The sequence below is a fragment of the Prinia subflava genome, chromosome 24 (genome assembly GCF_021018805.1).
Source record: "Prinia subflava isolate CZ2003 ecotype Zambia chromosome 24, Cam_Psub_1.2, whole genome shotgun sequence".
Taxonomy (NCBI): Eukaryota; Metazoa; Chordata; class Aves; order Passeriformes; family Cisticolidae; genus Prinia; species Prinia subflava.
Genome location: NC_086270.1, coordinates 896,270 through 921,725, shown reverse-complemented (window position 1 = coordinate 921,725; position 25,456 = coordinate 896,270). Strand labels below are relative to the sequence as shown.

Here is a 25,456-nt window from a genome sequence, read left to right as displayed (position 1 = left end):
GGGTCAACCGTTTGATTGGCCCGCGCGGGGGAGGCGGGGCGCTGCGCGGCGGCTGCGCGGGGGGACACGGCGGGGAGGGACGGACCAGGAATTATTTTTATTTCTTTGTTTCCCGGGGATAAAAAAAAAGGAAAAAAAGGGAAAAAAAGGAAAATAAACCAAAAAAAAAGGCCCCGCGCTCGGGAACCCCCCGCGGGGGCGGATGGTGCTGCCGTGAGCGGGGCGGGCCGGGCCGGGCCGGGCCGGCGGGATGAAGCGGCGGAGCGCGGACTGCAGCAAACTGCGGCGGCCGCTCAAGCGGAACCGCATCACCGAGGGCATCTACGGCAGGTACCGAGCGGCCGCCGCGGCGCCGGGAGCGGGCGGTTCGCGGCCCCGGGCCCCCCGGCCGCCCCCCGGGCCTGTCACCGTCATGGCGCCCCGGCGCCCCTCAGGCGCTGCCCCGCCCCGGGCCCTCCGCGCCGCGGGCCCGGCGGGGCCGGGGGGAGCTGCTGGCCAAGGTGCTGCCGGCGCCGCCGGGAGGGAGCGGCCGGAGCCGCCCCGGGTGCGCACCCAGCGCCGGGGCCTTCGCCCTGTGTCACCCGCGGGGGCTCCGCTGCGGGGCTCGGGAGGTGCCAGCGCTCCGGGGCTCGGCTGTGTTTCCCCGGGGAGTTTGTCCCGGCGGGGTCTCGCAGCTGGACATGGCCGGAGGTGCCAGAGCCCCGAGCTGCCGCTGCGGCCTCGGTGTGAATCCCCGGGGAGCTTTTCCCGGCTGGGCATTCCCAGAGGCTCGCACTGTGCAGCGGTTCAGAACACCTGGGCTGCTCCCGCGGGGTTTCGCCGGGTTGTTTTTCCCTTGCCATGGGATAAGGGGGTTGTTCTGGCCATCCCCGGAGCAGGGGTGGACGGACGGTGTGGTGAGGGCACGGCAGGTGCCCGGCTCCCCCCTGACCTGGGGAATGAGGAAACAAACAGTGCAGAACTGAGGTGGGATGTGCCTCGTCCTGGGAATCGGGGTGGGTTCGCCAGGTGTTCACAGGCACCAAAACGCTGATTTGTGCCCCAACACCGTCTAAAATACCCTGTTTAAAGGGTGTTTTAGAGCTCTTCCTCCCGAGTATGTCACATTTTGTGTGCAGTGCAATAATTCTGCGTTCCTCGATCAGCAGGAGTTTGTGAGAGCCGTAGTAAATGTGCTGCTGTCCCATTTCTGTTTCTAGTTCAGTGGGGCTGATGAATGCAGTGCCTGGAAACCTGAGCGAGCTCATACAATTCAGATGTTAACTTTGCATGAGGGAAGCAGCTGCTGGGGAGCTGTGACAGGAATAAAATCGTCCCAGTGTGCTGCTTATCCCACTTGTAGTGAATCTGTGAGAGTGGAGAGCTTTCTGCTTAGACTTTCAGGTTTTGGGAAAACGCTGCCTGGAATGGTAAAGAAAAACATCCTCAGTGTAGAAATTATTATTCAAGGTGAAGAATAATTCAAATATGTAAGGGATTGCTTATAAGTGGATTTCAAAAGTCATTCCAAACGCTTTGCCTTTGAGGTGACTGGCAGGGAAGGTGGGGGAAGAGAAGGAAATCAGGGAAAGCCCAGAGGAGCTCCAGGAGCTGAATGTGCAGCAGGAAGAGCTGCTGGGGTCCTGTGAGAGGCTCAGAGCACCCCTGGCTTTGCTTCTCCTGCGATGCTTTGGTTCAGGAATGGGATTTTTAGCCTTTGTCTCACGTGGTGTTTTGCTAAACAGAAACTATCAGTGTCCTCAGAGTGTTGTCCCACAGAAAGGAAAGAGAAATCGTGGGAAGGCATTTCCCTTTGGAAATCCAGAAGGAGCTTCTTCTACATGGGTTTGGGATCTTTCTTGTTATTTTTTTAATATTTTTTCTCTCTCCACTCCATAATTCAGTGATCACGTACAGGTAACTTCTCACAGAACTACAGTTGTCTAAATTCTTGTAATTACTGCAGTTATTTACTCAGCTTATCTTAATTGTCCCCATCAGCTTACACAGACCCAGTAAATGCAGTTATCTGGAGGAAGCATCCTGGGTTTATGGGCAGAGCAGCCGGGCTGAGCAAACAGCAGGATTGGGATACTTAACTCTTTGTTTTGTTTGCTTTTTAAATTAAGCCTGATCTTAAATTAGGCCTCGTGTCCAGCCTGAGCGTGTGAGGGAGGCACAGCTGGCACTGAGACCCCGGGGTGGGAAAATGAGGAGTTTGGAGCAGGTGAAGCAAGGAGGGAATTGTCCTGCAGGGAAGCTCTGGTGGCAGAGTTCATTGCGTGTGTAAAACTGAAGCAGATTATAAGAAGTGATAGAAAACCAGAGCAGAGTTAGAAATACAAAATCCTGGGCTGCACTTCTCTGTGAATGTTGATTTTTGCAGTGGCTTTAGAAGTATTGCAGGATCTGCGGAAAGAACTTTATTATAATTTAAAATAACTGCTTTCAGCAGCTCTCCAAACCCGCCACACTCATGGTAGGAACTGGAGGATCTCTTATTTCCACAGCTTATATTCCAAATTTTGCCTTCTCCCGTGTAAAACAACGGCAACAGTCTAAAAATGCTGAAGTGATTTAACATCTACCTTTGGCAGCGTGCGTGCATTAAACCCTTAATTGTTAATCAAAGTATTCATTGCAGCTTGTAATCAGTTAAGCAATTAAAGTTTACTTGTTCCTGCTTGTTCCTAAACCTCCCCAGTCCTCATGTTTGATCTGGTTCAGCTCCTGCGTGGCTGATATTGCTTGTTTTTAATGGAGCTGGGGAGGTTTCAGGATGAGTTCCACACATCCCTGCTTTAACCTGTGCTGGCACATCAGCTGCTGGATGCTGTCTCATGGATTCCCTGACAATAGTCCTGAAATACTCCGTGTTCCTTGGGAGCCAGGGTTTTTATAGCTCGGGGTGTAAATTGTCCTTTATCCCAGGCACGCCGTGGGCTGGCAGCCAAGCGGGTGCCTGCGAGGGAAGGGTGTCTCTGCTCCAAGTGGCCCTGGTGGCACAGGACAGGATTCCTGGGTGCTGCAGCCCCTGAATTCCTCCTGGTTCCCTCTGCCACCCAAATCCTGACAGGGCTCAATTCCAAGGACTGGATTTTTGACAGCCAAATAAACCGGAAGGAAAACATCAGCACTACCTCCAGGAATTTGGCCTTTTTTAGGCTTTTCTTGAAAATCCATAAGGATTCCTCCTGCTAATTTATTCTGGCACTTTTTTTTCCTTTTTTTTACCAGCTTCCTATAGAGTGTGAAGCATTTTCTGCTGGAGCTGCCCTGGAGGTCTGAACAAAGCAGCAGAGCTGCCTTTTATGACTTGAACTCAAGAGCAGGGCTGCAGGGTAATTTAGCCCACATTTAACGTGCTGTGGCACAGGGAATGCCAGCCCCCCGCCCTGGCTCTCACTCCCTGCAGCTCCAGGGGCTCCTTGGCTGGGTTTTGGTTTTGAATTTGGATTTTGGAATTCCCAACCATTTGGTTTTGAATGCCCCTGCCTGGGCTTCCACCCCTGCCAGGCTTTCCCTGGGGGCTCCTTTTCCTTGCCTGCCCCAGCTCAGGGTGGACACCCCCTGTGCCCTGACAGGACACAGAGCCAGGGAGCTTTCCTGGGATTCTTTGCGTTTCTTTTCCTTTTCAAACCTGTAGCTGGCAAGTGTTTCTTGTGGCCAGTGCCAGCAGTGATGTTTTCTGCCTTTCAGGCTCGCTGTGCTCGCTCTGTTCCACTTCTTCTGCCCACTAATAATAACCTGAGATATCTGTGTGTTTATTTATATAAAGCTTTTATATTTGCTGATCTCCACTCAGCACCCCAAGGGTTGTGGCTGCTGGGTAACCCTGAGGTGGGGGGGTTGTTGATTATTTGGTAATTTCACCCAAATGCTCAAATTCACCTTTTTAAAGCTCACCTGTGCCCTTGGCACCCTGCCAGCCTCGGGATTCTTCCCACTCCATTGTCTTGGATGAGTCAGGCTGCCAAATGGAACGTGCCAGGATTCCCTTGCCAGCCTTTGGGCCTTGCTGATAATAGTGGGATAGAATTAAAGCTTAATCGACCCCCAGTGTGGGTTTGGGGTGCAGAACTGGGTCTTTTTCTAGGGATTTTTGGCAGTATTTTTACCTTACAGCCAGCAGAGGATCTGCTTCTGCGGGGCAGTAAAAGGAGAACAAAGAACAAGAGAGAAAAAAAAAAAAAAAAAAAGGAAATGGCATCTGGCACTTGCAGGGGGAGGAAGAATAAGGAGGAAAATTATTTGTTTGGAAATTCAAAGGGGGAGCACAGGCACTGCTGGGTTATGAATAAATCTTTCTATTCAGTGTACATAAGCCATCAATTGACCTTTCAGAGAAATTGCAGCACTGTAATCACTGCTCTCCCTGCCCTGTGCCCTGCTCCTCGCATGGACGTGTCCATCCTTCCCTTTATCACCCTCCAGGATTAGATGCCATATGCTGTTCCATGGGGAAAGCCCTGTCCTTAAACCTGTGCCAGGTCACCCAGGGCAGATTTTTGACATGTGTCAGGAAATTGGATAACAGATTTCAGGTATTTATCTGCAAGAATCTTCCCCTGTGTTGGGATCCACCTCAGGATTCCAGTTGGGATATATTTGAGCCTCTGCAATGAAAAGGTTTTCCAGGGGATTTCATTCCTGGGGATGTTTCAGCTCTCCCTGCTGGGCTGGGGGCTTGCCTGAACACAAACCTGGCAGTGCAGCCCCTCAGCATCTGAGATTTGGGCTCCTTCCCTGCTGGGGCCAGCACAGGGCTTGAGGCTTTTAAACTTCCCTGTCCTCCTGGGATTCTGAATGGCTTTGGGGCCCTTCAGACAATGAGAAATGGGCTCTTTAATACTGTTGGCAAAACCTCCTTACAAGTGTTGCATTGTTCCAATTCCACTTTAGAAGGTGCTAAGTGTCAGCAGGGCCCTTGGATTGATATGAATTTAATATCAGAAATCACTTGAATGGCTGTGGTACAGAACTCCTGTTCAGCAAATGCTTTCACGTGGAGTGGCACTTCCCAGCAGCAGCGTTAGTCTGACAGCCCTCATTTGCTGGGAGAAATGGCAGGAAAATAAACAATAACACGAGTGTAACCCAGGAAAAGGCTCCACAGCACGACTGAACAGGACAAGGAGCTCCTGGCTGTGAGGGTTTTATAGAATTCCTCAGGTCTGAGGAGCTGCTCAGGTACAATCCCAGAGCCTGGACCCAAATGTCTCCTTTAGTGTCAAATATTCTCTGAGTGCAGCTGCTTTTTCCAGATTTCTGGTGAGGATCTAAACTTTAAATGAGCAGGGAAAGGCAGCCTATGGAAGCATAATCCACCAGGACATGGGACCATTTAAGGGGTTTTGGTGTGGGATATTTTGTTGGGTCTGTTTGAGGTTTTTTTTAATACTAACACTGTAGTTTTTCCTTTCAAACACTAATTTGTGACTAGGGTTGGGTCCATCAGAACTGCAAACAGTTTAACTTTTCCAAGTGTGTGCCATTAATTTTGTTTCCATTCCATAAAGTGCTTCCTGGAGCCTTTTCCTTTATTTTTCCCACCCCATTCTGCTGATAAGGGCACTCTCAGGCACTTGTAATTCTCCTCTAATTCCCAAGAAATCCAAGGGTTTTCCCAGCCCTGTGCTTTGGACCTGACCTTGGGTGAGAATTGCACCAGTTCAGTTGTTTCCAATCCTCTGCTCCTTCCCTGGAAATTCTGTGTTTTGTCTCTTCCCCAAAGTTCTGAACAATTTCCCAAAAAAGCCCCTGAGCAGGGCAGGAACCCGACCCTGCCTGGCACCGGTGCCAACCCTGGCACCTCCCTCCAACATTCCAGGGCAAAGTTCTGGTGGTGCTGGCAGGCTGGAGAGGAGGGAAAACAAGTTACTGAAAGGAAGACTTGCATTTCATTTCAAAGAGAAAAATATGTTTTTAACCCTTTTTTTTTTTTTTTGTTATAACCTGGTGGAGTGCAGCAATGTATTGGGGAGCTGGAGTGACAGATCTGGGGGTGGTGGGTTTGGGGGAAAAAAGGGATTTTGCTTCTTTTTTGGAAGAATGGATTGGGCTAATGCCTCAAGTGTCACTTGGGTATGAGCTCAAAATGTTTTTAAGCTCTGTTGCCAAGAGGGATCGTCAGTGGTTCCAAATGCAGGACTCAGAACATGGGAATGTGGCTCAGAAATAATTAAAAAATAGAAGTTGGGCTGGTCTTGGGCCTCATGTGCTTCCACTTTTCTGAGGGTTTGTTTGTTTGTTTTTAAGGGATCCACTTGTCTTCACAGAAATGTTTTCAAATCTAACCCTGATAACTCAGTATCAAAAGAGTCTTTAAATTGCTGTGGGCTTAAAATACATCTGAGTTTATTGGTGCTGCAGTCTGTGTGAAATGAGGGAACATCTGCAGCCTGCTGAGGAGGGGGAACACTGAAATTCCTGAGCTCCAGGGCCGGGAGAGGACTGGGAAAGGAACATTCCAGCTGGGAGAAGTTACCTCTGGCAGGACCTCACTGGGTGAAAATGCAAAGGGAGTTGGGTGCTGGTGTCCTGGGAGGGCAGGGACCCTGCTGTTCATTAGGAAAAATAAATGCACTTCAGTATTGGCTTCATGAGACCAGGCCTGCTGTAAAGGAATAATTAAAGAAAAAACTAAATTAATTTTATAAATTTATTTTGGCTGACATTTCCTTCTGTGTATTACAGTTGTCCTTAATTTTAATTCTGAATATTTTCATTAAAAAGAAAGAAACAAATCAGTTTGCCTGTTGGAAATCCTGACCCGAAATTTCCTTTTTCCCCCGCAGCACGTTCCTGTACCTGAAGTTCCTGGTGGTGTGGGCCCTGGTGCTGCTGGCAGATTTTGTGCTGGAGTTCAGGTTTGAGTACCTGTGGCCCTTCTGGCTCTTCATCAGGAGCGTCTACGACTCCTTCCGCTACCAGGGCCTGGTGAGTGGCACTGGGGACAGCAGGGACAGCCCAGGCCCCCTGGCACTGCCATCCCCTCCCTGCACAGGATTTACCTCTTCTCTCTGGTGGGGAGTTTATCTGTGGCAGTGGAAATAAAATAAACATTTATCCAAATTTCACCGCAGAGAAATATCGTTTAAATCCCTGGGCTGGGTTTGAATTAATCAGAATTATGTATAATCATGTATATATGCTATGTATAACCATGTATATATGCTATGTATAACTATATATATGTTATATATATGTATGTTATATATATATGTAAACAGGCAACAGCTTCTGTATTATTTTAAAGAAAACCCTGTTATATAGAGTTTTTCATGTTTTTATACATATAAAAAGACATGCTGTTTTTTTTATATATACACGGACATATGCTGTCTAGCTATATATAGGGGGGTTATATACATAAAAATATTTTTAATATGTTAAATAGATTTAAAATTAAAATTAAAAACACATGTAATATTAGAAATATGTGTTATAAAATCATAGCTATTGGATATTTTAGAGAAAATGTATTATGTGTATTTTAATATCTATAAAAAATAAATTGGTTATTTTTCCTGGAATAACCAAACCTCCTTTCTTTCAGGCCTTCTCAGTATTTTTCGTGTGTGTAGCATTCACCTCCAACATCATCTGTCTGCTCTTCATCCCAATCCAGTGGCTGTTCTTTGCTGCCAGCACCTATGTGTGGGTACAGTATGTGTGGCACACAGGTGGGGCTTTATTCTTTATTTATAACTCCTTCATTTACAGCTCTTCTTTATTGCCAACTTCAACATTTACCTCACATCTATTAGGAGCAAAACCCCTCTGCTGTTACTTCACTTAATGCAGCTTTTTTAGAATTAAAAATTTCATTTTGGTTTTTTGTTTTGTTCTTGGGGTGCATCTCCAGTAAGCAGGAACTGGAGGGGAATCAACAGGAATTCCAGAGCAGTTAAAAGAAAATTAAATTCCTGACTTTAAAACTCTGCTGCAGTGATTCAACAAATACAGAGCACGCAGGGAAAGTTTGTGACAGTGTTCTGTTCTTCCACAGTCAGTTGGTGTGCTGATAATTTAGTTAATAGTATTAAAATATCAGTTATTTCAGTGATCAGAGTTTAATTCTGTTTTAGCAAAGCTTTGTGTCAGCTGGATCCAGTTTCTGAGCTGGTGATGCCCTGACAGTTTGAGGCTTTTATGGAGAATTCTTGTGCCCCTCTGCTGCCCTTTTCCCCCTGAGTTTTTCTGGTTTATTCTCATAAATCCCTGGGTTTGGAGCTGGGGGGAGCTGGTTTAATTCCTTCTCTCAATCAAAACATTTTAGCTATAAAATCTGATGAATTTTTTTGTTTTAGGGGTAATTCTCCCTGCCCAGGTTCCCGGGATTTGGGGTTTGTGGAACATTTTGTGTCAGCCTGGGTGCCAGGGGCTTGCAGGGCGCTCTGGATCATCCCTCCCTCAGCTCTGTGGCAAATTAGTCACTGCTAATGAGAGCAGTGTGGGAGCTGATGGCAGATGCTGTGAGCCACTCGCTGTCCAATTTCAAATACCTGCAGAATCTGGGGTATTTTTAGAGCTGTATTAATATGTTAAAGCCTTATCTGAAGTTGTTCAGGGTTGATGCTTAGAAGGAAGAACTTGATGGGCCAGTTTTAGCTGCAGCTATTGAGCTGATTTCATCTTTTAATTCATGGCAGCCTTAGGAATTACTCATTTTCAGTGCTCATCCAAGTTGATGGGAACTTGAATTTTTTCTTTTTTAAGTTACGATCTTTTTAGGTGAAATCCCTAAGGTTTGTTTCTTTAGACTCCTGAAATGTTGAAAAAATAACTTTTAAATCCTTGCTGCCTGTGCTGTGTCCCTGAGGTGCCTCTGTTTCCCTTCTCTCCACAGAAAGAGGTGTGTGCTTACCAACAGTATCACTGTGGATACTTTTTGTTTATATTGAAGCAGCCATTAGATTTAAAGATCTAAAAAACTTCCACGTGGACCTTTGTCGTCCATTTGCAGCACACTGGTGAGTGCTTCTCTGTCCTCTTCCTCTTCACCTTTATTTCACCAGAAAAATGATTTATTTGGGCTTTTTATTTGGGTTCAGGGCTTGGCTGTTCAGTTTTTCCCTCCCACTTCTGCCATGAAATATTCCCTGAGAAATGTGTGTGAGCAAGGACCCAGTGCCACCTTTCTGTGCTGGGAGGAATTTGCAGTGTGGATATCCCAAGCTTGGAAGCTCCTGTGGAACACCAAAAACCAAAAATGTTCTAGATCCTTTTCTATGGAAAAGGATCCAGATTCCCACTTGTACACACTTGATTAATTTGCTGTCATGGCTATAGTTTGATTGATAATATTGTGGTTTTTTCTCCTCCTCAGCATTGGCTACCCTGTTGTGACTTTGGGCTTTGGCTTTAAAAGTTACGTCAGCTACAAGATGCGCCTGAGGAAGCAGAAGGAGGTGCAGAAGGAGAACGAGTTCTACATGCAGCTCCTGCAGCAGGCGCTGCCCCCGGAGCAGCAGATGCTGCAGAGGCAGGAGAGGGAGGCAGAGGAAGGCAAGTGATCCCTGGGGTCCCTTCTTGTGATCCCTGGGGTCCCTTCTTGTGATCCCTGGGGTCCCTTCTTGTGCTCTCTGTTCCTGCGAGGGAATCCAGCCCCAGGCTGGGTGTGCTGGGAGCGTGGGGAGCACAGAGGGGCAGCAGTGAAACCAGTTTGGAGTGGGAAATGTGGCAGGAAAAGTGAATTATGGCCCCTCTGCTCAGCTCTTCATTAGCAGCTGCATCAGTCTGCTCAGTCAGTGCTGGGTGAAGCTCTAGTTTTTATTATCTAGTGTTATTAATTATTTATTTATCTATTATTATTTATCGATTATTATCTATTTATTATCTATTTATTATCTATTTATTATCTATTTATTATCTATTTATTATCTATTTATTATCTATTTATTATCTATTTATTATCTATTTATAAATCTATTTATAAATCTATTTATAAATCTATTTATTTATTACATATCCATTTATTATTCATTATCTATTATTATTATATCTAGTATATATTAAATAATAAATTTAATCCCTGTTTCCTGCCTGGAATGAGGCAAAAAGCCTTAAAATAGGTGACTTTGGGTTCTCTCCTCTAGAGAGTCTCCAATACTGATTGTTTCCTGCAGGAGTGAGGGATGTGTCCATAATGATTTTTCTTTCTGTGGCATGGTATTGATGGATTTAATGAACTAAGTTGGGTTTTTTTTTTTCACTTTGGTGTTGCAGCAGCCAAAGGATTATCTGATATGGATTCCTCAATACTCCTGCAGCACAATGGAGGCATTCCAGCCAATAAAAAAATCTCTGCAACGTTGCCAGAGCTGGAATATCGAGAAAAAGGGAAAGAAAAGGACAAGGATGCAAAGAAACACAACCTTGGAATAAACAACAACATTTTGCAACCTGTAGACTCTAAAATACAAGAAATTGAATATATGGAAAACCATATCAATAGTAAAAGATTAAATAATGATCTTGTAGGAAGTACAGAAAACCTCTTGAAAGAGGACTCATGCACTGCCTCGTCCAAAAATTACAAAAATGTCAGCGGGGTTGTGAACTCCTCACCCCGCAGCCACAGTGCAACCAACGGGAGCATCCCCTCCTCATCCTCCAAAAACGAGAAAAAACAGAAATGTGCCAGCAAGAGCCCCAGCACACACAAGGACTTAATGGAAAACTGTATTCCTAATAACCAGCTAAGCAAACCAGATGCCCTGGTCAGGTAAGTCGGGCCTGAGCCTCGTCCCGTCCTCCCTCGGTCCACCAGGACTCAGGGGTTCGTTTGGTTTTTATTAGGAAATGTTATTTGTGGTCAGCAGAGAGGACAGAACTGTGCAGTGGTGGGGTGGGATCTGCAGGAGATGTGTGGGGCTGTGTCCTGGGCTTTGTTTGATGTGCAGGCTGCTCCATTCCTGCCTCAGGCTCTGCTGCTCCCCAGCCTCACGGGTCTGCTGGGAGGCACCAGAAATACCCTGGTGGAAGGCAGGAGAAAAACGTGGAGAAAATCAGCTCCTGTGTCCTTGACAGCTCTTCTGTGGAGCAGCCTTTGCCTCCCCAGGGACTGCAGGGGGCTTTCCTGGTGCCTGAACAGGCGTTGTTGGTTTGTTTTTCCTTTGAAGTGTTTGGCTTTCACTTTAATCCCAGTGTGGAGGCAGAGGTGCAGCGAGGCAGCGCCGATGTGAGCTCTGCTCACAGCCCTGGTGCAGCCACAGCTCCCGGGGCTGCTTTGGGTGCCTGGAGAAGCCCCAGCTCTGCCTGGAGAAGCCCCAGCTCTGCCTGGAGAAGCCCCAGCTCTGCCTGGAGGAGCCCCAGCTCTGCCTGGAGAAGCCCCAGCTCTGCCTGGAGGAGCCCCAGCTCTGCCTGGAGAAGCCCCAGCTCTGCCTCTGCTCCTGGGGATTTGGGAGAGAGGTGGCTCTGGGAGGTGCAGGGGCTCACCCTGGCACAGGTGGTGCTGCAGGAAAAGCAGCAGTGAGGGGAGAGCTGTGCCTGTGCACAGAGAGATGTCTGGAACAAAAACTGCTCCCAGTTCTGCCCTTCTCCAGCACTCTCCACCTGCCTCGTGTCTCTCTTATTCCTTTTCCACCAAATCAGTGCTGGCCAGCTTAATTGGCACATCAGGCTTGTTTTCCCTGCAGGTACCTTTGATAATTGGGCTTTTGTCTCTGAGGATTTGTGCTGTGGGAACACAATTACTTCAATGGAAATATTATTTTCTCCTCTGATAATCACTCTGCCCCTGATTGACAAACCCCTGCCAATTAAACAGCCAGACTAATTGATGCCTAAATCAGAGAAGCAGCGGATCAATCTGATCTGTGAAGACAGGATTGGTGGGATGCAGGTTGTTCTGCCTTCAGCAGAGCTGCACCAGCCCCTGGCCAGGGCTGTTCCCATTCTCAGCTGCACTCTTTATAAGGTTTGTTTGCTCCCCGAGGGAGAGAGGGGTCAGCTCAGCTTGCTGCCCTTCCAAACATTCCTAACTCTTGAGAAGAGGGAAGGGAAGGCAGCCTGAGAGTTGTGTGGCTGTGACAGGCACTGAGATTTAAACCTGGCGTGTTTAAAGCTTGAATTTTGTGTTGAAATGCTTACGTGGGAGCTTAGAGCAGGTGGTCACCAATTGCCCAAGGTGAGTTTTGGATCACAGAAATGATCACAGGTCGTGTCCTTAGGGAATTGCAGCTCCTGGAGCTCACTAAGGTAGGACAGAGAGCACAGCTGTGCTCTCAAAGTGCCTTACTCTGCCCTGAGAGGGAATTAAACTTCTTAGACAAGTGTTTTTGGGGTGTGTGGCTGTGGAGTTGTGCTGCAGATCCCTGGAGCTGTTCCTTGTCCGTGATGTCCCTGTGCAGAGCAAACCCCAGATCCTGCTCCCAGCTGCTGCCTGGAGTCATCCATGGACTCCTGTTTGTGCTCAGCCTGGCTGTGGAACTCCCACACCACTGGGACCATAAACCCACCTGACAAATTGGACAGGATGGATGCACTTAAATTTAAAAATTCATGCTGCTTTTTTATTTTAACCCTGTCAATTATCCCGTCCCTGGAGTGCCAGGCAGTTGTTCATCATCTTTTCCACTTCCAGGAGTGTTGCTCATTCCTGTTGTTAAACTTTGTCTGCTGGAGCCTGAAAAGGGCTGAGTGAAGTCCTGCATTTGTTCAGGCTCAGGGCAGATCAGCTTCCAAATAAAGCTGCTTTTTGTGACTCTGTGTCCAGCAGCCCCTCACAGGATGGCAGAGCTGCTTTTTGTGTCCACACATGATGGCCCTGAGCTGAGTAACCAGGAGCAAATGTAAAATATTCCTGCTGCTGCTGGGGACAGTCAAGATCAGGAGGTTTTGGAGACCAGGACTTTACAGGGTTGTTCACTTTGAAACACTTGATGTGATCTCTCTGGAAGGGTCCAGCTAATTAAGGTTGATGTGTATATTTTATATATCCAGTACTGCTCTTATTTGAAGCTAAACTTTTATTTTTGCTCTGTCTGGTGGAATGTCAGGGCCTGAGTGCGGAGGAACTTCTTGATGCTCATCCCTGGGAGTTGTTCCACCCTTGCCAGCCAGAGCTGAGGGAAACAGAGGCTCAGGAACCTCTGGGGTTTCTGAGGCACCTCCTGAGGTGCTGCAATCTGCTGGTGCCTGTCCAGCCTTCATCACTGAACCTCTGTGATCTGAGTCTTCTTCCCCCACTCTGGTGCTGGGGCCAGTGCAGGGACCCACGTGGGGTCAGCCCGGTGTCCCTTTGTACTTTACTGCTCTTTGTCAGGAGGCAAATTCATTTTTTACCATTTCACTGTCATTTCTGAGGTGAAACAGATTTAGAGCCTCAATGTGTAGATCAAGTCCGAGCTGTAGTTGCTGCAGAATTATTTTCTTGTTGCTGTTTATTGCAGAAAATAACCCGTGACCTGCCCCTGCCTTTTAGCACCCTTAAAAATCCCTGCACTAAAACCACACAAAACCCTGGCAGTGCAGCTTGGCAGAACTGCCTGTATCCACAGAGGTCCTGCCTTTGGCACACGAGGTGATGAACAATCTGTCTCATGTACTAATTATTCCCACAGATAACGAGGACATCTTCTGGCACTTGGACTGGGAAAATTCTTGGTGAAACAAAAGCTTCTCTGCCACAGCTTATTTCTCTTTCCTAAAATGGTGTTACCTGCAGAGCCAGACTGGAAGGTTTTAATGTGAATTTAGGGCCATTTGGTGCTCATAGTGTAAAATTTGGTGGCATCACTGATGGGCAGAGAGGGGTTGGTGCCTCCTCACCCCCTGCCTGGGGTGGCATTAAAGCAGCAGAAGGTTTCCTGTGTCACTGCAGGGGGGTGAGGGCTGGGGGTTCCTGCCCTAGGAAGGCAAGCACAGAACAGAAAATCAGGATTGGGAATGGAAATGAGGAATGTGGGGGCCAGCCCCTCCTGCAGACTCTTCCCAAGGCAGCTCAGGAAAAGAACAGCCTTTGGAAATGGCAAATAGCTGCTTGGAGCAGGGAGAGGAGGGTCCTGGATTTCTGTGGATTCCTGGCCTTTTGGGAATGAAAGGATCCTGGATTTCTGTGGATTCCTGCCTCTCTGGGAATGAAAGGATCCTGGATTTCTGTGGATTCCTGCCTCTCTGGGAATGAAAGGATCCTGGATTTCTGTGGATTCCTGCCTCTCTGGGAATGAAAGGAGGATCTTGGCTTTCTGTGGGTTCCTGCCCCTTTGGGAATGAAAGGAGGATCCTGGTTTTCTGTGGGTTCCTGGTTTTCTGTGGGTTCCTGGTTTTCTGTGGGTTCCTGGTTTTCTGTGGGTTCCTGGTTTTCTGTGGGTTCCTGGTTTTCTCTGGGTTCCTGGTTTTCTCTGGGTTCCTGGTTTTCTCTGGGTTCCTGGTTTTCTCTGGGTTCCTGGTTTTCTCTGGGTTCCTGGTTTTCTCTGGGTTCCTGGTTTTCTCTGGGTTCCTTTGGGAATTCATTCCCTTTGGGAATGGAAGCTGCTGCAGTTCCAGCAGGAGCAGCTCAGTACAGGAGCACCGTGGCCACTTCAGAGGAGCAGCTTCACTGCAGGGGCTGCTTGTGCCAGAGCAGAACAAAGGCTGAGCTGGGGCTTTTGGAGAGCATCTCAGGGCCTTGTGGGTACTTTAAAATGATAATTTTGATATAAACTCTGTTTCATTCGAGTGCAATTGCCAGGTGATTATGGGATGGAGTAAACTGAACACACAGGCATCAATACTGGGGAGCATTAAAGCTGAATTGAGTTGTTCTTAAGTTCATCCATCAATCTCCCCCGAGGTATTTGGGAAAACATTCCCTCTCTGAGGTGATCCCTGATTAATTCTCCTCCCCAGGATTGATAGGAGGTGGTGCTCAGCAAAGGAAATGGGTAAATCTGCACTCAGAGGAATGACAAACTGAAGGAATTGACCTCGCTTGTATAAACAGCACAACATAATCTGCAACTAAAGCCTCATTTAAAAAGCAGTTCTGTGTCAGAGTGAGTGCTGCTTGCTGTGTGCAGCAGCAGGGAAAAAAACATCTTCCACAACTCGGGGTTTCTTTGCTCCCCCTCCTCTGTAAAGAATTTTCTCCAATAAGCCTGGAAATCAGAGACTTAAGCAGCAAATGAAGGCAGAGTAGGAATAACAATAATCTGGGAAACGCTGCTGTAGTGGGTCATTTATCAGTGTTCAGAGGGGAGGAGGGCAGCTCCCTGCACTGCTCCTGCTTGCAGCTGTGATTTTTTGTGCCCCTGTGTTGGTTTACCTCGATGTGCTTTTATTTGGGAGTGGTTTTAATGTCCTTGGCAGAGAGTGACCTCTGTGACAGTGCAGGGAGCACTGAGGGTCTGAGGGTAACTCCCTTCTTGTGTTGTTTTTCTTAATGAAGTTGTGTCTCTGCCTAATTGGGGCAGGAAACCACCAGGGAAGCCCTTGCATGCTGGTGGATTATGATCCTCCTCACTCGTTTTGGGGAGACAGGAGCCTGAATTTGCTCTGTAATTGGCACAAAACGGATATTCTCTGCTCTGATGTTTAAAGCTGGAGCAAAACCTTCAATGTAATAAAAAGGGGTAATTAAAACCTGCTGAAATCTCCCTGTAAAACCTCATTCCCAACAAGCCCATTGATAAAGCAATTTTGAGTGGGTTTATGTGGCACTGAGAGAGGAATTTTCTGTGTTAATTTTTTTTCTGCCCCCTCTGGAGTGATGTCTCGTGGATGTTCCACCCTCCCTGACTCCCACCCCACAAATTCCCCACACAAGAAGGAAAAGCTGTGGCCTCCCCTGTGCATCCTGCAGGTTTTCTCCAGCCCTGGGAGCACTCAGGGATGGCTCCACAACCCTGAGCTCACAGCAGCTCCCCACTGCCAAAAATACAAATTCAGCCTGTCCTGTGCCAGCACCTCTGGGCTGTTCAGGCTTTGTGTGCTCAGGGCTGCTTTTCCTGGAATGCTCAGTACTCAGAATAAATCCTGGGGTGTCTTAGCTTGGCATAGTCTGAGCTGTTTACAGCTCCTGTCTTCAGTTATCCTTCACTGCAGCCATGGATATTGAAATGATTTATGGGTGAGTGTAAAGGGGGATTCTGGTGTGTTCCTCTATTGAAACAGCATTTTCCACCTGTTTGTGAAAACCTGGATTCAAACCAATCAGCTTTTGGCACACCCCAGTCTGCTCGTGGCTCCTACAGCCTCTCACTCTCTTTAATTAAAACATTTGCACTCTCTAAAACACTGGGCTGCTGCTTTTTTGGCAGATAAAATGAAACTCTGATTTCTTTGCCCAGCAACTGCCCTGTCCATCGTTTAACACTGCCCAGGGTGGCACCATCCCCTAAATCCAGCTGCTGTTCCCATTTTGGGGTTGGAATATTTGGTCAGGTTTAAAACTCTTCCCCTCAGCAGAGCACCAGGTGTTGGAGTGAGCTGTGCACTTCCCTTTGAGGAGGGTATTTGCTTTGTGCTGTTACTGTTTGCCTGTAAGTTGATTTTTTTTCTGTTTAAGGGTGATTTTGCCCATTTATAGTGCCCTGAAGGAATTCACCTTTCCAGGAGGGCTCTTCCACAGAGCTGGAGGGGCAGGAGGGGGCTGAAATCTGAGTTGTCTGAGGTGTCCCAGCCTTTCAAGGCTGCCCTGGCTCTTCATTCCCTGTCACAAACCCACTCCTGTGGATCTCCCCAGCTTTGGTGATTCCACCCTTCCCCTCTGCATTCAGGGGCACGGGATGTTCTCAGTGCTCATCTCTCAGTGCCTTTCAGGCTGAGATTTCCCTGCACTGGAGCCCAGAAATGTTTCATTAAGAAATCAAAAAGCTCCAGCCATTCATCTGAGTGTCACTGAGGGCAGCTCTCTTGGCTTTGGGGATTGTTCTCCTCATCTTAATGTGCCACTGCCACGAATTCAGAGTGGAACCCTAGGAAATAAAAGCACCTTCATCTTCTTTATGGACATTTAAAAACTCTCAAATCAATACCTGGCAGAGCAAAGGAGGACTGTGTGAGAATGGCTGGGGTGTATTTGCTTTAAGTAGGTGTGTAACACAGTTTAAAAGGTTGATTATTCACCTGAGATGTTGTTATTCTAAGAATCAATAACCTTATTTGTGGGGGAACAATCAAAGTGAGCTGAGTGCCTCTCTTCCGAAACATTTGTTTTATTTAACAATATTTTAATTAATAAGATTGCATGAATCTTTCAAGAACTTTCCAAAGCTACAATTTCAAGTGTGGAGCAGATGGTCTCTGTTCAAAAGCAATTAAAACTAAATTTACTGACTCCTGAGCTGGGGATGACTTCACACATCCTCCTTCCTCAGCATGCACATCATGTGCTGCAAGAAAATACCAACATGTTGAGGTGACAATTCAGCAGCTCGGTTCTGGGTGACAAATCAAACTCAGCACTTGTGGACTGACAAAATCTGTTTGTGTCTGGCTCTGTCCTGGTTTGGAACTTCCCAGACTCCAGAGGAAATGTAATTCCATGGATTTGTGTTACCAGTGTGTTTGTGTGGCTCTGTCCTGGTTTGGAAGTTCCCAGACCTCAGAGGAAATGTAATTCCATGGATTTGTGTTACCAGTGCTTGTGTGGCTCTGTCCTGGTTTGGAAGTTCCCGGACTCCAGAGGAAATGTAATTCCCTGGATTTGTGTTGCCTCTTGCCAGTGCATGGCAGTGAATTCCTGTGGGGTGCCCTGAGGTGTGTGTGGCTCTGCAGGAGCTGGGTATGGGGATTTATATAAAAATGTGATTATTTAGGCCACAGTCCTGGAGAGCTGGGAGAGCTGATTGTCTGAGGGTTTGCAGATGGTGCCAGGTTTATTCTGCTGTTTGTGGGGAGCACTCCTGGACCTCGGGGGGAGCTGTGTGAGGTGTCCCAGCCCTTGGGGGCTGCTCTCCATTCCCCTCTCCCCTCCTGGGCTGTTCCAAACAAACCCAGCACTGCTCCCACTGCAGGGAGAGGCTGAAGGTGTCTCTGGGCTCTTTGCAGGTTGGAACAGGACATCAAGAAGCTGAAGGCCGACCTGCAGGCCAGCAGGCAGGTGGAGCAGGAGCTGCGCAGCCAGGTGAGCTCGCTGAGCTCGGCCGAGCGCGGCAGCCGCGCCGAGATGGGCCAGCTGCGCCAGGAGAACGAGCTGCTGCAGAACAAGTACGTGGGACAGGGAAAATGTGTGATAAATATCATATAGAATGTGTACAGATAATGGATATATTATATATAATACATAGAATGTGTACAGATAATATCTAATGTGTGCGCCAGGAGAACGAGCTGCTGCAGAACAAGTACGTGGGACAGGGGAAAATGTGTGATAAATATCATCTAGAATGTGTACAGATATTCTATATATCATCTAGAATGTGTACAGATAATATCTAATGTGTGCGCCAGGAGAACGAGCTGCTGCAGAACAAGTACGTGGGACAGGGGAAAATGTGTCATAAATATCATATAGAATGTGTACAGATATTATATATAATATAGAGAATATAGAAAATACCATATAAAATGTGTACAGATAATATCTAATGTGTGCGCCAGGAGAACGAGCTGCTGCAGAACAAGTACGTGGGACGGGAAAATGTGTGATAAATATCATCTAGAATGTGTACAGATATTATATATAATATATATATCATCTAGAATGTGTACAGATATTATATATAATATATATATCATCTAGAATGTGTACAGATATTATATATAATATATAGAATATAGAAAATACCATATAAAATATGTACAGATAATATCCAATGTGTGCGCCAGGAGAACGAGCTGCTGCAGAACAAGTACGTGGGACAGGGGGAAAATGTATCATAAATATCATATAGAATGTGTACAGATAATATCTATAATATATATATCATATAAAATGTGTACAGATAGTATCTAATGTGTGCGCCAGGAGAACGAGCTGCTGCAGAACAAGTATGTGCAGGGGCTGGGATTGGGGAGAAAATACCATATAGAATGTGTACAGATAATGTATATATTATATATAATATAGAAAATACCATACAGAATGTGTACAGATAATGTATATAATACATATAATATAGAAAATACCATACAGAATGTGTACAGATAATGTATATAATATGTAGAATGTGTATATAATATTTGACAGTTTCTGTTCCAATATTATGTGAAGGTCTAAGTTATATTTGCACACTGCTGTTTATATAAGTTACACAGTGCATAGAAAAGCTGATAGATTATACTATATTAAAAAGCAGTTAAAAGGGATTACAAATTGTACTGAACTAAAGCCTTTGTGATCAATAATAACTTGTAAAAGTAATATGTAGATGCAAAAACCAACTATATTGTCATTTCTAACAAGCAGGTGCTGCTGCCTGGGGGCTGCAGAGGGGGATTGTGTTAAATAATCCTGAAATGGGAGGCAGATCCAGTTTGATTCTAATTAATCAATTGATTTTAATCAATGGAACCCTGCCCTCACTGCTGTCCCTGTCCCCCTGCAGATTGCACAACGCTGTACAGATGAAACAAAAAGACAAACAAATGATCAGCCAGCTGGAGAAGAAGCTAAAGGCAGAGCAGGAGGCACGAACCTTCGTAGAAAAACAATTAATGGAAGAAAAGAAAAGGAAGAAGTTGGAAGAAGCAACTGCTGCACGAGCTGTGGCCTTTGCTGCTGCCACCAGGTGCTGTGCCCTGGGGGAGGCTCTGGGGCAGGGAGGAGGAGCCTGTTTGGGCTTTTATTTTTTAAAAAAACAGCTTTATTTGCATTGAGAGGTTTATTTGTGTTAAAACAAGGGAGCACTGGGAGGTGTCATCCCCTGAAGCTGAGCCCGAGTGCCTGCATGACCTTTACAGGTGTAAAGGATGGGTGTGCTCTGCATTAACTGCTGCTCTGGATGGTGCTGTCGGGGCTGTGCCCTGCCCAGAGCAGCCTCTCCTCTCCCAGGCTGTGCTCTCAGAGCTGTGTCCTGCCCAGAGCAGCCTCTCCTCTCAGGGCAGCCTCTCCTCTCAGGGATCTCCTGCCCAGAGCAGCCTCTCCTCTCCCAGGCCGTGCTCTCAGGGCAGCCTCTCCTCTCAGGGCAGCCTCTCCTCTCAGGGCAGCCTCTCCTCTCAGAGCAGCCTCTCCTCTCAGAGCAGCCTCTCCTCTCAGAGCAGCCTCTCCTCTCAGAGCAGCCTCTCCTCTCCCAGGCCGTGCTCTCAGGGCTGTTCCCTGCCCAGAGCATCCTCTCCTCTCCCAGGCCGTGCTCTCAGGGCTGTGCCCTGCCCAGAGCAGCCTCTCCTCTCCCCTGGGCACTGGCACTCAGGGATTTGTGCAGTGACATTGCCCTAAGTGCTGGAATCTCCCTGCTGGGGCAGTGGCTCCCCGTGCCCAGCACTGTGGGGTTGCTGTGGCCCCACACAGCCCAGCACAAGTTTCACTTTAACCTGCAGAGCTCCAAATGCCTGTAAAGAGTTATTGCAGCTTTCCTGCTCTCCCTGGAATGTTCCATCACCATTCCAGATCTCCCAGTACCTGAGGTGTGACACTGAGCAGCTCAGATGAGGGGAATCTCTTTGCTGACAATACCAGAGCTGTCTCTCTTGTCATGCCTCAGTTTTTACTGTAATTTTTGCTGCTGCAGACACTGAGGAGCAGCAGCCTGGCTCTGTCTCACCTGCCTGTGCTTTCCCTGCAGAGGGGAGTGCACCGAGAGCCTCCGCAGCCGCATCCGGGAGCTGGAGACAGAGTGCAAGAAGCTGACAATCGACATCAAACTGAAGGAGGATCAGATCAGAGAGCTGGAGATGAAGGTGCAGGTAATGCCACAGCGCCAGGGGCTGGGGCAGCACCCCAGGAGAGCCCCCAGCCCCCCCAGATCCCGGGGTCTGCACAGGGAGGGCAGCTCCTGCAGGGTGAGGGACCAGAGGCTGCACCCAAACCATTCCCGGGTCCAGGGAGGCTCCAGGGGCAGCACCCAAACCATTCCTGGGTCCAGGCAGGCTCCAGAGGCTGCACCCAAACCATTCCTGGGTCCAGGCAGGCTCCAGAGGCTGCACCCAAACCATTCCTGGGTCCAGGGAGGCTCCAGAGGCTGCACCCAAACCATTCCCGGGTCCAGGGAGGCTCCAGAGGCTGCACCCAAACCATTCCAGGGTCAAGGAGGCTCCAGAGGCAGCACCCAAACCATTCCCTGGTTCAGGGAGGCTCCAGAGGCTCAATCCACACCTTTCTGTGGGTTAAATGGGGATTTTTCCCCCCAAACCCACAGGTCTGTGTAGGCTGAGGGTGGAATCCCCTCAGCAGCATTTTCTCCTGGTGCAAGGAGCCTGTGGCCAGTCTCATTATCACAAATCATAAATTCCACTAAAGGTTGCTGGTCCAGGGCAGTCTGAGCACTGGCCAGGCTGATTTTTCTGTGTCTGTGAAAGTGCCTGAATATTGAAAATACTTTGTGTGGAGCAAACAGGGTTGGGTTTGTTACAGCTCAAGAGCTCAGATGTGTGCCCTTACTGCTGTCCTAAAGATGTGCTCAGACTCACAATCTGCATGAAAATGGATTTTTAATGCCTCTTCAAAGCCCACCTGGTGCTGCTGTTTCCCAGTCACAGGTGCAGCCTCTGGTCCCTGGATTTACCAAACCCTCCACAACAAGTGTGGTTTATCTGTGCAGTGTCTGAGCATGGCTTGCAGATAATTCAACCCAGCTCTAATTTAGCTTTTTAATTTTATGCATTTTAGCATCTTCAAGCTGTTAGAGAAGCATTTTGTTGCAGGTATTAATATTTTCCCCTTTGCACTGCTGTCCCTCCATTTGAAGGTACAGAATATTTTTGTGTGGATTTTTTTTCCCCCAGCACAGGTTGCCTGGCACTTCCATCCAGGATAATTGCTCCCTGTTTTTTTCTTTTTCCTTAATTTCTGGCATTGCAGCACAGTGAGGTTTAGTGGGAGCTAAAAATAACCCCTTTAATCAGCCATTTAGATGGGATTTTAGAAAAGCTTTTTCTGTTTTGTCACAGAGCATTGGAAGGGGCTGCCCAGTGAATCCACATCCCTGGAAGTGTCCAAACCCACGGATGTGGCACCTGGGGATGTGTTGGAATTGGATTTGATGCTCTCAAAATGAACATTTGTGGGATTGCAGCCTTTTTTCCTGGGGAATGTCCCACTGCCCAGCCTGGCTGTGGAGCTCAGCTGCCTCTTGAGAGGGGTTTGGGGTTTTGGGTGCAGGGCTGAGGCCCAGAGCAAATCCTGCTGTAATTATGGCTTTAATCACTTGCAGGGCAGCCACCTGTAATCACTGCAAGTGATACTTGTGACCTTAATTAACCAGCATTTTAATTAACACCGGGCCCAGCGTGGGGAAGGGAAAAGACTCCTGGGGGTCTCTGCTGTGTGAAGTCCCCCCAGGCTGGCATTTTTGTCCCCCAGGCTGGCATTTTTGTCCCCCTAGGATGACATTTTTGTCCCCCTAGGATGACATTTTTGTCCCCCTAGGATGACGTTTTTGTCCCCTAGGATGACATTTTGTCCCCTAGGATGACATTTTTGTCCCCCTAGGATGACATTTTTGTCCCCCAGGATGACATTTTTGTCCCCTAGGATGACATTTTTGGCCCCCAGGATGACATTTTTGGCCCCCAGGATGACATTTTTGGCCCCCAGGATGACATTTTTGGCCCCCAGGATGACATTTTTGTCCCCTAGGATGACATTTTTGCCCCCAGGTTGGCATTTTTGCCCCCCAGGCTGGCATTTTGTGCATCCTCACCCCGTTTTTGCCTGCAGGAGCTGAGGAAGTACAAGGAGAACGAGAAGGACACGGAGGTGCTGATGTCGGCGCTCTCGGCCATGCAGGACAAGACGCAGCACCTGGAGAACAGCCTGAGTGCAGAGACCAGGATCAAGCTGGACCTGTTCTCTGCCCTGGGGGATGCCAAGAGGCAGCTGGAGATTGCCCAAGGTACCTGGGGCTTCTTCCCACACACACTGGGGGAAATCTGGGGGTTTGTGGCCCCCTCTCAGCTCTCAGAGGGAATTTGGTGTTTCCAGCTTTGGGGGTGTGGAGTTTAAACTGACCTCACCTTCCCAGCCCATCAGACTGATAATAAACACTAAAACAGGCGTTTAAATTAATTCAGGATTGTTTTCTGTATTTTATAAACCATTACAAGGAGCTGGAGATGTTTTAAATCTCTGAAAGAACTCTCTTTAAAACAGATGAATTAATTAAATTAAACCTGTTATTAAGCTGCTGTCCTTTCATCCTGATAATAATATTTTATTACTCCTCAAGTAAATAAAACCTAAATTTGGGGAGAACCCGACCTGTTTTAACCCTCAGCAGGTGAGGGGAGTGTGGGCACTGCTGGTGATGCCACCAGAGGGAGCAGAAAACCAACATAAAACCCAGGGCAGGCTTTGTGCAGCTGTGCAAACCACGGAGCAAAATTCAATAACTCTGCACTTAACAGCAGTTTAATTTCCCTGCAGAGGGCTGTTTGATTGCAGGAATATTTAATTAGAGGGAGAAATAGTTGGGGTTTGTTTCAGCAGTGGGGTTTTTTCAGCACCTGCTTTCAGGAATTGCTGTGGTGGTGCTCAGAGGGAAATGATGGGGATGGGACAGTCTGGAAAATGAACAAATAAAAGGAGGAGTTTGGAGAAGGGGAATGGCAAAAGGCAGAAAAAAAAGGGCAGAAAAATGAGATTAAATAGAAATAATCTTAGGGGGTGGTGCAGCTGTGAATCCAAATAATACAAAATTACACTGGGAGCGCCGAGTTCTGTTCTGTGCTAATTGGAGCTAATTAAACCCAGCTCTGAGCACACACCAGGAGCTGCACAGGGAGGGATCAGGAGGGAACTGAGCCCCTGCAGGCCCAGAGGTGCTGGTGTGAGCGCTGTGCTTTGCTGTGTGCAGGGCAGATCCTGCAGAAGGACCAGGAGATCAAGGAGCTGAAGCAGAAGATCGCAGAGGTGATGGCAGTGATGCCCAGCATCTCCTACACCGCGGCCACCAGCACCCTCAGCCCCGTGTCCCCTCACTACTCCTCCAAATTCGTGGAGCCCAGCCCCTCTGGACTCGACCCCAACGCCTCTGTGTACCAGCCCCTGAAGAAATGAAAGGATGCCAAGGTTCTCTCTGCCCCCAGGGGCCTCTTGCAGTCCAGATGAAATTGTTTCGTGTGGGACTGTGTTTGTTGTCATTTCCAGCAGGAGAAAAGAGCATTGGCTAGAGCTGCCCATCAGTTTTTCTTGTAAATTTTTAGGAAAACCTCACAGAACTTTGCGATTTATTTTCCTTGGCCAACGCATTAAAAACGATTCTTGGTTTTCAAGTAGCCAATTTTGCCTTTTTATGTACTCTTGCATGGTTTCCTCTTGAAAAAAAAAAATACACAGGGCTTTGCTTGGTTTTCAACCCTTTCTCCTCAGTTTTTTATTTAATGATCAAATTGGATTTGCAGATCCATCCAGTGAGGAAAACCCTTCAGTTTTCCCAGTGAAAGGGTTAAACAATCCAACAAAGCTTTGATTTATAGATGTATTAAATACAAACACGTGGATGTTGCAGAAGATAATTTGATTTTCCCCCCCTCAAAGGACCAAACAAATTCCAGGGGCGTTGTTGAAGGGAAGGAATAAAGAATAGCTGATGATGTGATGGTGGTTGTTGTGTGAAATATTTATATCCCCATTGGTGTTTTTTAGTCATTGAGATTTGCTAAACAGTCTTGTTCACAGTGCCTTGGGAAATGACATTTCAAGAGGAAACTTGATGGTTTAAACTATTTTTTCCCCCCCTTCACTGTCATCCAGCTTCTGTCTCAAAGCTCATCACAGAGCCTGCTGCAAGCTGCTCGTGGTCATTTGGGTGTTCCTCAGGAGCCAGGCTCCATCCTCTGTTTCTTTTGGTCCAAACTCAGCAGTTTTGTGCTCAGTTCTGAAAAAACTGAGTTTTTGAACTCAGTTCTGTGCTGGGGGTTCTGCACTGGGAGGCTCCAGGTCCCTCCAGGAGAGTGAAGGGGGAGCTGTGCAATGTTCTGTAAAGAGAGACTGTAAAGCTGCCGAATAAAAGCTGCAGTTCTGGGGTTTTTTATTTCATTCACCTGTCATTTACACTTTCTCTCCCCTCCTGTCTGAGTGGGTTCCACCCCCAGGGAGTTGGGTTTTGTTCAGGAGGTTTCAAAGAAGATCACAAATTGCACAAAATTGGAAATGTGTGTTTAAATCCTCAGAAGGGGTCAGAGCTTGGGAGGGTGGGGATCTGGGAGGGCTGGGAAACCCAGAGAAAATCCAGGATTCTGCAAAAATTCAGTGCACTCTGCAAGTTCTGAAAGGAAAATACATATATTCATTTTAATTATGGTGTTAATTGGCACCTTGCCTCATGGAACAGCAACAGCAAAAAGGAGTAGGACACTCAGGTCAATAGAAAAATCCAAATTCCATCCTTCAGTGCCAGAGCTGCCCTGGGTCAGCTTTAGGGGTGGATGTGGCTGTGATTTGCATTTTGGA

General features: G+C 47.4%; 1 protein-coding gene across 1 annotated transcript; it reads left to right on the top strand.

The window, feature by feature from the left end:
• The first annotated feature begins 64 nt into the window (after positions 1–64).
• On the top strand, positions 65–25,042 carry MACO1 (macoilin 1). Its single transcript, XM_063418972.1, has 11 exons — positions 65–330; positions 6,777–6,918; positions 7,538–7,664; positions 8,831–8,954; positions 9,311–9,489; positions 10,210–10,708; positions 17,956–18,114; positions 19,455–19,637; positions 20,631–20,751; positions 22,724–22,898; positions 23,859–25,042. The coding sequence occupies exons 1-11, from the start codon at positions 251–253 to the stop codon at positions 24,059–24,061; spliced, it is 1,992 nt and encodes a 663-aa protein (XP_063275042.1). The 5' UTR covers positions 65–250; the 3' UTR covers positions 24,062–25,042.
• Positions 25,043–25,456: the final 414 nt, after the last annotated feature.